Source organism: Lepidochelys olivacea, assembly GCF_965140295.1.
Source record: "Lepidochelys olivacea isolate rLepOli2 genome assembly, chromosome: 3".
NCBI lineage: Eukaryota > Metazoa > Chordata > Testudines > Cheloniidae > Lepidochelys > Lepidochelys olivacea.
This window is the reverse complement of record NC_140413.1, coordinates 110,323,153-110,335,686: the sequence shown is the minus strand read 5'-3', so window position 1 is coordinate 110,335,686 and position 12,534 is coordinate 110,323,153. Positions and strand designations below refer to the sequence as shown.

Below are 12,534 nucleotides of genomic sequence, written 5' to 3'. Positions count from 1 at the left end.
ACCCCAAACTTTTGACCTAATATCTGAGTTTTCCCATCTATGAAATGGGGATAATATCTCACACACACCCCGCATCTCACAGGGACATAGTGAAAATAAATTTAATATGTGTGAAGCACTCACATGCTAATGGATGCCGGAGAAAAACCCATGAGGATTATTAATAATTTAGTCTTCAGAGCAGGGTTTCAATAGGGTACAGTAAACAACAACTGGGGCCACACACTGAACAAAATATTGAATAGCTGCTCATTAATTGAACACCACAAACTGAAGTGAGTTCCTTGTTAAACCCAGGTGCCCTGATTAGCCTACCTTAATTGAGTCTAGCAGCTTCTTGATTGGCTGCGGGTGTTCTAATCAGCCTGTCTGCCTTAATTGTTTCCAGAAAGTTCCTGATTGTTCTGGAACTATTCCTGTTATCTTACCCAGGGAAAAAGGATCTACTTAACCTAGGGCGAATATATCTGCCTTCTATCACTCTCCTGTAGCCATCTGGCCCAACCCCACATAACAGAGGGGAGGGGGAATTAGATGTGGCACAGGTAACCTTAATTCTGGCATTTCCTAATTTTTGAGTGCTTGACTTTGCAACCCTAATAATGTTCTTTTAATGTAGTTTTTTCACATGTTAATTATAAGCATAGATTAAATTAGAGGTGACAGAGGGAGAAGGGGTAAGGACAGGATAGGAAGTAACAATTGTTCGAAGAGCACACATTTGAAGGATAAACATTTACACCCGAGTATAACTATGAGTAGCAGTATGCAATTAAAAAAAACGTTTTCCAGATATTCACTCTAAACCTTCCTGACAATTGGTTACATTATTTTGTGGAATAGTCTTTTTTGGAAATTGGCAGAAGTCCTATAACCTGTCTCTTAACAGTAAATTGGACAACACAATAGAAAATGAATATTAAGGGACAGATTCCCCTGGCTTAGTTGTGTTGGTTTGTAGCTTTCCAGCATTTTTGCAATTTATAATTGTTTCCATATTTAGCTTTTATGTTGAGTACATATTAATAAGATGGGGTATTTTTCTGCCCATTTTTCTTACAATACCTGAAAGTGTACAATTTTTAAAGTATATAGATTTTTAGAATTAGCTGGATCATCTTCTGATGGTGCCAGCTTCATAGACTTGCTGAAGTCATATGAAGCTGGGTATACTACAGCTTTCAGTAGTTTGAGGCTTAGCAGAGTAAATTAACTTCCTTCTTTACCACTTAAACTATTTTAAACGAACTCTGTTTTATAAAAAAATTGATGTGCAATTGGGGTGTAATTAAACTGCCAGTGTAATTCTTGGAGTGATGGACGAGACAAAAGAACAACATTGTTCTATACTGTACAGAAGTTTTTTAAACTACTTCCAATTGGTTTAATTAAAGTTCAAGCAATTTGTAAAGTGCATGAAACTGAAGTGGCTATGAAATGGCAATATTTTCTATTTCTCTGTACATTAAGTTGTTTTATACAGCAAGTACAGCATAAACTATTTTCCACTCATTTATACATTCAAATGAAGGGTACTTACAGTAAAATTAATGTTCAAGTTCCTAGAGCCTGAAGTTAGAAATTCTTTAAGCAATTTCTCAGTTTTATATCCATTTATATTTTCTGTGACAAACTACATAAACCTACCCAATTTCTCTCATCTTCACATTTCTCTATCGTGAGAGATGTGCCAATTAATCCAACTGTGATTTACAGAAATTACATTTTAAGCAGCCAAAATGATTTCATAAATACAATATTTTGATGAGACTGCTTTCAACTACTAAGTATTCCTGTCTCATTTCCTTAGGTTCTTAAAAATATAAGCTAGGCTAATATATTATCTTTCTACCTACACCTTTTATCATGTTCATCACCACAGTATCCAAGTGCATTAGTCTTCCTAAGCTAGTGCCCTGCCTGTGCAAAATAGCCATACCCAGTGCTTGAGCTGAACGTGAAAAAAAAATTAGAAGTGCATCATACAGGTGATCACTTTATGCCCTAGAGTACAAATCTTCTAACCATTAACTGAGCTTGCATAACTTCATGTGTTATTAATGGGTCATGAAATTGCCCAGATTTTTCTAAATGCAGCCATAGTATTAGACTACTTCCTGTGAAAGAGAATCCCACAGGTAGAATGTGTGTCACGTGAAGTGCCATTTCTTTTTATTTATTTATATATATATATATATATACATACACACACACACATACACACACATACATACACACACACACACACACCAGCCCTTAATTTCATTGCTTGACATTTTAAGTTACATTTGCCCATGTCACATCAAAAATTATACCTTGAGATTGAATAAATAGAAAACACTTGTCCTTTCACTTGAATTGTGATATGCTAATGAAATAACATTGTCAATTTTTCTGTTTACATACTGATTGGGGCCCAAAATAGGGAGAAAAATATCACCATGCTTCAAATTTTTCTCATCTTGTTTTTGCTTTTTCCCTTTGTTCATTAAGCAGCATTGAGAAGGTGGTGTCCGGCATGTTCAACTTACACACTCTTCTCCCCAAACTAAAACACTGGCCAAGATTATCTTGGCTAAAAGCTAAGAATCTCAGCTATCAGCCAAAATGAACCTTCAGACCAAAATGAATAAAATCATACCAACCTTGCATTTAAATGATATACTGTAATTTGGAGAGTCGAGGGGAGGGTAATCAAACCTCTACATTCTGCAGACCAAGCTACAGCTTTGAGAAGTCTATGATATTATCATTTCCCACAACATTGTCACAAAGGTTTTTAAATTTGTCTCCTCGTACTCATCTTCAAACACTGGACTTCACATGCATGTACCTTTCCACACTAGTTGTCCTATTTTCAGTAGCCTTTCTGGCCAAGAAAGAGATGTTCTTTACCTGAGGCCAACCTGGATTCCTCTTTCCATGCTATTAACTAGGCAATAATCCCATGGCCATTGTGTTTACTGAAGATGGAACCTTGTCCATAATCAGCAGAGTGGCATAAAGCAAGGTTTAAAATAGCTACTTTTCTTCCCTGTGAGATGTTACAACTTCCTTTCCCATCCCAAAATAAGAAGCAATGTCCTCAATAGGTTTTAAGTCACAGGAAAGTTAGAGTGTGAAAGCAAAGGAGTGTGCAAAAATGAGTGAACAATTATCCACCAATTCATAACCAAGACTCAAACTGGAAGCACCTTGTGGACGAGTGGAAGTTCACTGACTATTTTGTATGAGTAGAAATGACTCAGCATCAATATAGTGGAGACTAGTTTTTATAATCCACACTAATGCACTCAGGATATTGTATGCAGAGTTAAGCTATGAACCGAACAGACACTGCCATGCAGAAAACTGTAGTTCTTAACACCTGTATGTATATAATTGTCTCTCACAAACTAACAAGAGTATATTGGTGCAATACTTTTGAGGGGATACAGTGTGTTTAGTTGAGGGGGAAGGGGGGGAGAGAGAAGGAGACATTACCAATATTTTACTTAAAACATATATTCTGCCATTATACATTTTACTATGTTTTTCAGAGACAGTTCTTCAAAATTTTGAGCCAAGTAAATTTAGTAAATGCTAAAAGCCCTGAAACAAAACATGGCATCTAGAACTGAAATTTATTTGATTTCTATTGGAATTTTTGAAAATTATTTCTACCTTGGAAAAGCGAGCATTTATCCATTTTGTAAAGGTCTTCTTCTGTACATCATTGTGTTCATCTAGAGAGAAAAGAGGGGAGGGGGAAAGAATGAGTGAACATTTATTCTTTAAATTCCTCAAATAAGAATACCTCAATCTTGGGGTGTCAGAGATAGCATTTCAAAATAAACAATTCCAGCCTCACTGTGAAGAACTTGCTGGCTACTTTGCAGCTAGAATTGCTCAGATTCAGACCAAACCTCCTGCATCCAGGGTAGAGGGCAATGTCATGACTGCAAGACAGCAACTGTGGAATCTATTGTGTTCAAGTTACAACCAGTGACAGTTTATTTCTGGAAGTGGTGGGGGCACTCTGGGCCTCTACATATGCATTTAACATTCAACTACCTGAAAGGAGGTTCCAAAGAGGATAGATCGAGACTGTTCTCAGTGGTAGCAGATGACAGGACAAGGAGTAATGGTCTCAAGTTGCAGTGGGGGAGATTTAGGTTGGATATTAGGAAAAACTTTTTCACTAGGAGGGTGGTGAAACGCTGGAACGCGTTACCTAGGGAGGTGGTGGAATCTCCTTCCTTAGAAGTTTTTAAGGTCAGGCTTGACAAAGCCCTGGCTGGGATGATTTAATTGAGGATCGGTCCTGCTTTGAGCAGGGGGTTGGACTAGATGACCTCCTGAGGTCCCTTCCAACCCTGATATTCTATGATTCACATCCCTCCTGGCTGCTAACCACCAAGTGAGACAGTGGGCTCTTTGCTGGTAGAGCCTGTCAGCACCTTGATACCTGATAGCGTGTTACCAAGGAGGCATTGGTGAGGCCCTTACTCTATTATTAAACTCTTGGTGCTGCTAATCTCATTGATCTCCTAGTTTGGGGAAATGCTAATAGAGAAGGCTATGGGAATATTCACAGTATTCAGACTTCCTTAACCCTAGGCCTGGATTAGAACCTGTGTGGGTGATATTGGATGATCCCCTCTTGGCAATCGAATAGGCAATTCACCCACACTGATTTTTAACTCTGTCAGTTGCTTTCAATATAGCCGATCATGGAGGTGCTATTGTATTGACAAGGTTTCAGGCCTTAAACGAAAGCAGATGGACCTCTGAAGTGGTTCACTCCTTTTAATATGGAAGGACCCAGGTGGTCATTATGAACTATTGTACACCCAGCCCAAGAACCCCTCAGAATAGAGGACAGCATGATTCTACTCTGTCCACTTCCTGTTCAACATGCATATGAAGCTGGTGGTATACTGTCTGCAACATCCGTTGAAGTGAGCTGTAGCTCACAAAAGCTTATGCTCAAATAAATTGGTTAGTCTTTAAGGTGCCACTAGTACTCCTTTTCTTTTTGCCTGCAATAAGTAGACGATACCATCTGGAACAAATGCAGTGGAACAAATGATCCAATATCTATTGGATAAGACATGGACAGGAACCTATGGAAATCATGAAAGTGCCCCAAACCACGATCTTGTACATATTTTCTTCCTTGAAATTGATTAAATGTATTTGTAACATTCATTCCATGCAAACTCCATGAAATTCAATCCTTTACTGTTGTGGATTTTTCTTAAAAAAAAAAACCCCACGTGATTTGCACAGGGCCCTCGTTGTGGGTGAGGACTAGCAGCTAAAACTTAATCCAGACAAGACAGAAATAAGGTTGTTGGGTAGGAGAAAATAAACCAGAAAAATTTGTAAAAATTACATCATCCTTCATTAGTTATGAAACAAGCTTGCAATTTAGGGATATTATGAGATTTAAAACTACCACAGGATGACTAGGTTGAAACCAGGTTAAAGATATGTTAAAGATATGTCAGAGTACTTTTTTACCATCTGCCTTGTCGTTAGAGTCACCTTGTGTTTCAGATTCAGACTTTTTACACTTATCTATGTCTTTGTCACCACAAGTTCAGACTAAACACATTACTTTGAGCTACACGTTGAGCCTATTCAGAAGATTAAATTCATCCAAAGCATAGCAGCCTTTTAAATATAACAGTCTCACACTGGACACAGAACCCTGATGATGCAAAAACTGCACTGGCTGACTATCAGCATCTGAATGGAGTTGAAGGTGTTGGTTTTGATCCATTAAAGCCTTAAATGTTTGGGGACCCAATTACTTAAAACACCAACCCCTCCCCATGCCACACTGCAACAGTTCTGGTTAATACAGCCATTTGAAATGGCACTCCCAGGACATTACAGAGAAGAGGGAGCTGCCAGCCTGGCATTCTTCACCAGGTCCCTTGACTCGAACACCTTTCCCCTATGATCCTCGAGGGCTCAGACATACTGACAAAGCTTATCTATTTTTTCAGACATTTGCTAAGAGGACAGAATAAGGGTTGGACGAGGGTATTTATTAGCATGACATAATTAAGTTTGGGGGCCGGAACTGATAGCGACTGTATGGGTTTAAGCATTTCGTATTAATTTTGGGGATTAATATGAATGGAAAGCCTTGTAGGGGTGCCCAGATTATCATCCCAGTGTTTAACACAAAAATAAATAGATAAATAATAGATGAGATGAAGACTGAAATACTGAGCATTATTCGCTAATCTCCATCCCCTACCAAGACCCCATCGATATGCACGTAGAACACATCTTTTCATGGGCTTGATTTGTCTCTTTGCATTCCTAAGCCTTTGAGAGAACCAACACCAGTAATTTAAACCAATATTTGAGGGTTTAGGTGAATTTAATTTGGTTATCATTGAAAAATAATAAAGCAGGTTTATTAATGTTTGCAAAAATAAAAGTCTCAATGATCATGTAAACCAACAATGATTAAGAAACAAATGAAACAGCATTTGCAGTAAACTGTCATCTGACCTTCACCACCACAACCCCATGCACACACTCCGACACCCCACCAGGAGTTTACAGTTAGTGCTACCCCAGAAAAGCTTTGCTCTATAGGTTTCCTCCCCCTCTCCCCCCAGTTTTCAGACCCAAGGGCTGAAGTACTATCTAGGCATTTATACCACATTCATCACAGTGGTATTTGGGGGCAAGGATTGTGTGGGCAACACAAGCATCTGTCAATGCAAGCAACTGGACTAGCAGACTATTTCATTTCACTTTAAATGGGAACCCCTTATTTTTTCAGCTTCTGACAAAGTGACAAAAATACACACACTCACTCCAATCCTCTGTTTTAGGAATTTTCTACCTACCCTACATCAAGGAATTTATGTGACCCCATCAATTTAACAACTAAGCATTCTTGCAACACAAAAAGTCACATTTACTTTACGGGTTTCAGAGTAACAGCCGTGTTAGTCTGTATTCGCAAAAAGAAAAGGAGTACTTCTCTAAGGTGCCACAAGTACTCCTTTTCTATTTACTTTACGTTTCTCCAAAGCATCCTGCTCACTTTCAGAACCTGTGGATGTTACTTTCCCCTCCAGGCCACACTTTTATATTTGATTTATAAAGCTCTGAAATTAGCATTTTAGTCATTAGTGATTATAGTTAATGAGAGGTCATGTCTACTGTTCATTTATAAATCCCCAGGAAGAGAATTTCAGATCTGAAAGGCTGATGTACTATTAACTAGAGCAACACACACAATGCCCAATTAATTTTATGTGCTACCTGTCTGTAAAGGTAACTTCCAGAGACTGACATTATGACAGACGACAAACTGTTTCCACGGCATGCATCCGATGAAGTGAGCTGTAGCTCATGAAAGCTCATGCTCAAATAAATTGGTTAGTCTCTAAGGTGCCACAAGTACTCCTTTTCTTTTTGCGAATACAGACTAACACGGCTGTTACTCTGAAACCTGACAAACTGTCTATGTTTGACCAAATAAAATATTACCATTCAGTGAAGCATATGATACAATATACACACACCTTCATGTGCATGGCATTAACTTTAGATTTTTCAGGCATATGCCAATAAAATTCTCTCTCAAAGAGAGACAGAAATAAGTAAACATTATGAACCAAAATTATGTTCTCAGTTACACATGCGCAACCCCAAAGTCAATGGGGTTGCATAATGACAGTACAGAATCTGGTACATAACTCACTCAATTATTACAGAAACCATTCCCTCGGTTAGTTTCTTACTTTTTAGCCCTGCCCTCAGTCATTTAATGACCTTTCCTTTGAACAGTTAGTTGCTGATCCCTCTTCCCAAGGGATGACATCACCCAGAAGCTCTCAACTGAGGGTCCGCAGCCACCCCAGCCCTTTATCCTTTCAGTTGATCAGGACCTTTTCATACTCCAGTTCTGTTCTAGTTTTCAGCTTTATGCCTCCTTTTTGTTCCTGAAAACACTATTCATACTGATATACATATAGGAGGGGACCGCACTGAGTTGTGCTTTGCCCTTCACTTAACCTCTGCTTCTAGTATTCACCTTTAAAGCCAGCCTCCTACTTTTACCATTTACATTACACTTGAACTATACCGGATTTTTTATTTATTTAAGACAAAAGATTTGTTCAGGGATAGTTGGAAGAGCACATTTTTGTCATGAAAAGGGCACTGGTGAGGTTTTATGGGCCAGATCAAACAGTCCCACTGCCTTTTGTGTCAACCAGTCCAGCAAGAGTGAACGAGGGTCAACGTTCATCTAAGTCATCCTTAAATTTGCCTTGCACCCTTTGTTTAAGCTTCTAATTTTCTACAAAGAAGGAATTTAGAAATAAAATAAGGAATTAGCCTCTGGGTTTTCAATTATGGTACTAGGAATGTAACAAAATTAGAAATGCCTATTTGTCTAGCCTTGGGGTAGGTACACTGTATTTATCATAAATCTCTCCTCACATCACACCAGTATGAGTTTACAGAAGAAAGGGGAAAAGTGCTCAGTTTTTCTGGGCGGGAAAAGCAGTTAGCATTTGTAATGTATTAAGTATACTTAAAAATAGAGATTTACTCACATATGTCATCATAAAATCTGTGTATGTATTATTTACAAAACCGAAACCACTTAAGTGTTTACTTCCAATTAATGGAGTAATACAAAAAAGTCAAAATAAAAATGCTGTCAGTACAGTAGGATTTCATACAGTGGCTAGCACAAGCAACCCTGATGCCGATCAGGGCCTCTACCATTACCATAATATAATTACTAAATAATTATCTTAATGACTGTCACTGTTTAAAAAGATAAACTTAAGATTGTTAAGCAGATCCCCTCCCTTCTCATATATGACCGACATTAAACAGGAATCTGGGAGGAGTAACCTTTCACCTCCATATTGCAAGTCTGCATTTCGCCCAGGTCAATAATGACCACAAGTCTTACCACTTTCCGACGCTTTGGTTGTCCATGTGAAAAGAGCTGGGGGTCTCAGCCCAGGTCCTAATGTACAAGTATCTACATGCCAAAATTGGCATCCTTGTTGGCAGTATCATTAGAGAAGCCAAGAATCAGTTGAGGACGAACACTAACCCCCAACACTTTGAGGTGGTCAGTGCAGGTTAGGGTACAGAAAAATGGTTGGGGCATGACGGAAGGAGGCTGATAGGAAAGGAGGAAGTAATGGTGGATTGACAATCATTTAAATTTTTAAAAGGTCAGCCAGAACTATGGTTCTTTAATATCATCATGGGCCAAATCCCACCTCACAATGAAGACAAACTTTGGTTATTGACTTCAATGGGACCTGTGCCTGGCCCCTTATCTCTCCATAAGGCCCTGTCTATATTGGGAATTTGCCCCAAAATCCAGTTATCAGTGGCTAGCCACTAATGTACTTGCACTGGTTCACTCTACTACCGAAAAAAGAAAAGGAGTACTTGTGGCACCTTAGAGATTAACAAATTTATTTGAGCATAAGCTTTCGTGAGCTAACGCTCACTTCATCGGATGCATGCCGTGGAAAATACAGTGTGGAGATTTTAGATACACAGAGAACATGAAACCATGGGTGTTACCATCACTCTCGTTACAGTGTATATGGTAACACCCATGGTTTCATGTTCTCTGTGTATCTAAAATCTCCACACTGTATTTTCCACGGCATGCATCCGATGAAGTGAGCTGTAGCTCACAAAAGCTTATGCTCAAATAAATTTATTCGTCTCCAAGGTGCCACACGTCCTCCTTTTCTTTTTGCGGATACAGACTAACACGGCTGCTACCCTACTACTGAAGTAAGGCAAAACTAAAAAGATAGGGTAATAACTCCACCAGCGCAAGTAACGATGGCGCCTGTCTGCATTGGGGCTTGCACCAACACAGCTACATCAATGACCGTAATAGTGGTAAAACCCCAGCGTAGGCAAGACAAAGGAATACAAGATACAGCCTCTTTAAAAAAAAATTACACCTCACTTAACTATTTCTTGGAATAGATTACATCAGAAACAAAACACCGAAGAGGAGGAATCGAGGACCCTGACACTCTCATGAGAGTATGCTGCAAGTCTCTGAGCTAACAGTATTTGCTTGACAAAATACAAAGCTTACCTGGAAACTGGTGTCCCAGCTGCTAAAGAGATACTAAAATAGCTGTTTCCATACCTCCCAGCTAAAATATTCTGACATGCCATGTTGCCAGTCTCTACACATAAAAATGAAATTTAAAAAGAAACTTGAGAGTGCAAGGCTCACAGACACATCAATGATACTGTGACATCAGACAATAGGCCCTTTTCAGACACCTACACATATCAGTCAGTTACTGCACTGTTTTTACATAATGACAATGCAGAACTAAAAATGCCAGGCACAGAGTCATAACACCTACAAAGTACCTACTGTAGGTGGCAGTCTCAAAGGTTATGGTTAGGAATCCAGGGTTGTTCTGTTGACTCATATAGGGCCTGGTGCTAAAATCCTGCATTACGATTACTGATCATTAAATGGGTACAAAGAGGAGCAGAGAGCGCAAACAGGAGACACAGATGAAGGTTAGAGTAGAAGGAAGGTCCAGTGTCCAGTTAGGGCACTAGACTAAGATTTGGGAGAGCTGGGATAAAGTTGTTGATCACAGATTTCCTGTGTGATCTTGAGCAAGTCACCTGACCCTCTCAGTGCTGAAGTGAGACTGGGCCAATTAACTGGCTATAGAGATATGGAAAAGGTAACTATGAACTAGATTTGCATAACAGACAGTAGGTATTTGCATTTCAGATGGAGGTTACATTAATATTATAATTGATTTCCACATATTCATGTGCTCCCATTTTCCCTTTTTAATCTCTCTAACCTAGGAATTATTTGGCTCACTTGCATTCATGGAGGTGACTCACCAGTTTTAAGATCAGAAGTGATGATTATAATCACCTAGTCTAATCTCCCGCATAACATAAGCCATAAAATTTCACCAAGTAACTCCCACATAAAGGCCATCTGTGTACCAGAATGAGAAGACATCCAATGGATGTTGATTAAGAGCTGAGAAAAATATAGCAGTAGAGATATTGTTAAGGGGTGGAGGAAGGCCAGGCAGGCAAATGAGGACTATAATTTGTAGCTGTCCAGATGTATCTCAACTATCAGTTTTTCACCTGGACATCTTACGATCAGTTATGGCAACAAAAATGATTACAAATCCAGTGGACAATATCATGAACAACCAAATGATCCAGGCACTCAAGAGGCTGTTCAACATTTCAAGGGGGAAAAAGGACATGGGAATCCACCCATCTCCAATTATTCTGCAATATTCTCTTACCATCTTTACTACATCTTGTATTTTTTTTAAAAAGTACATTTTGTAAAGGCTGTAACTGCTGACTTGTAAAACAGAATTGATACAAGGTGAAGGACACATTTTGGTATTCCATAGGAGAGGTGAAATTTCCTGCTTGAGAGAGGACGGCCGAGAAAGGCACAAGGCTAAATGCACAACAATGGGAGTCAAACAACTTGAACACCACATTTAAGCAATAACTAAGTTTCAGGATCATGGCAAGCAGTACTAGACTACTGTATGCGAAGAGGAAGCTACATCCTTCTTCCATTTAGCTTACCATAGAAGCCAACATGTATAGGTTCATTTCAAGATTTTACAACTAGGATTGAGAGTCTTAAGCAGCAAATCACCACACATTTTGTTCACAATGCTGGGATTAAAGATAAAACTGACCAACTTTGAGTTCTGAATTAAAAGCAAGCAATTAATTAGGAAAATTAGTCTACTATCCCAGTTGGAATGCAATGATAGGAGAGATTCAAATTCTTGGACCACACCGATCACTCTTGGCATAAAACTCACTAGTTTAGTTCTGAAGAGATTATACTCAAACTAGAAAGGGTCCAAACAGGGCTCGCTATTTTTAAAAGTGTCCCAATTGTCAATTTATAATTTATATTTATTGTTGCAAATCTTGATGTATGTGGGAGAACTGTTGATGGTAAAGAACTTTAATTTAGCATGAAAGACTAGAGAAAACTTTCCTGAATAGTAATGTGTGTTAAATATCCAAGGAGAAACACTATCACACAACTGACATTTAATCATTACAAATCAGATCAGAATACCAGTGATAAAACAACCTACAGTCTGTCTAGAACTTAATTATTTTCTGTGTGCCTCAGAGACAAAAAAGGTTTTGCAAGAAAACGTCATGCAGCAAATATTAGGGAACATTTCAAACAAAAAAAAATACATTCTTCTCACCTGTGAAGATATTCATGTTGACAGGGGTATTTCAGTAAGATAAAAGGAAAGAAGGTGAAGTTGTTATGTACACTACAGATAATTCAGAAGTAAAAAAGATGTCATGCAGGTTAAACCTGCTCCAGTATAGGTTAGCATGGATAACGTTTAGCGTAATGGTACAGAGGTAAAATGTTAGTGTAATACTAAAAGTCATGCAACTATTTGTATCCCTCTGCTGAACTCTTTAGTAACAGCCTAATCCTGCAAAGTGGTTGGCCTC

At 38.7% G+C, this 12,534-nt stretch overlaps 1 protein-coding gene across 2 annotated transcripts in view; it reads right to left on the bottom strand.

The window, feature by feature from the left end:
• UTRN (utrophin) overlaps nucleotides 1-12,534 on the bottom strand; it is a 583,727-nt gene that overhangs the window by 480,741 nt on the left and 90,452 nt on the right. For both annotated transcript variants that reach the window (XM_084623224.1, XM_084623225.1), the window contains exon 3: nucleotides 3,664-3,725. In XM_084623224.1, coding sequence (XP_084479350.1) covers nucleotides 3,664-3,725 — 62 coding nt within the window. The remainder of the gene's footprint in view (nucleotides 1-3,663; nucleotides 3,726-12,534) is intronic.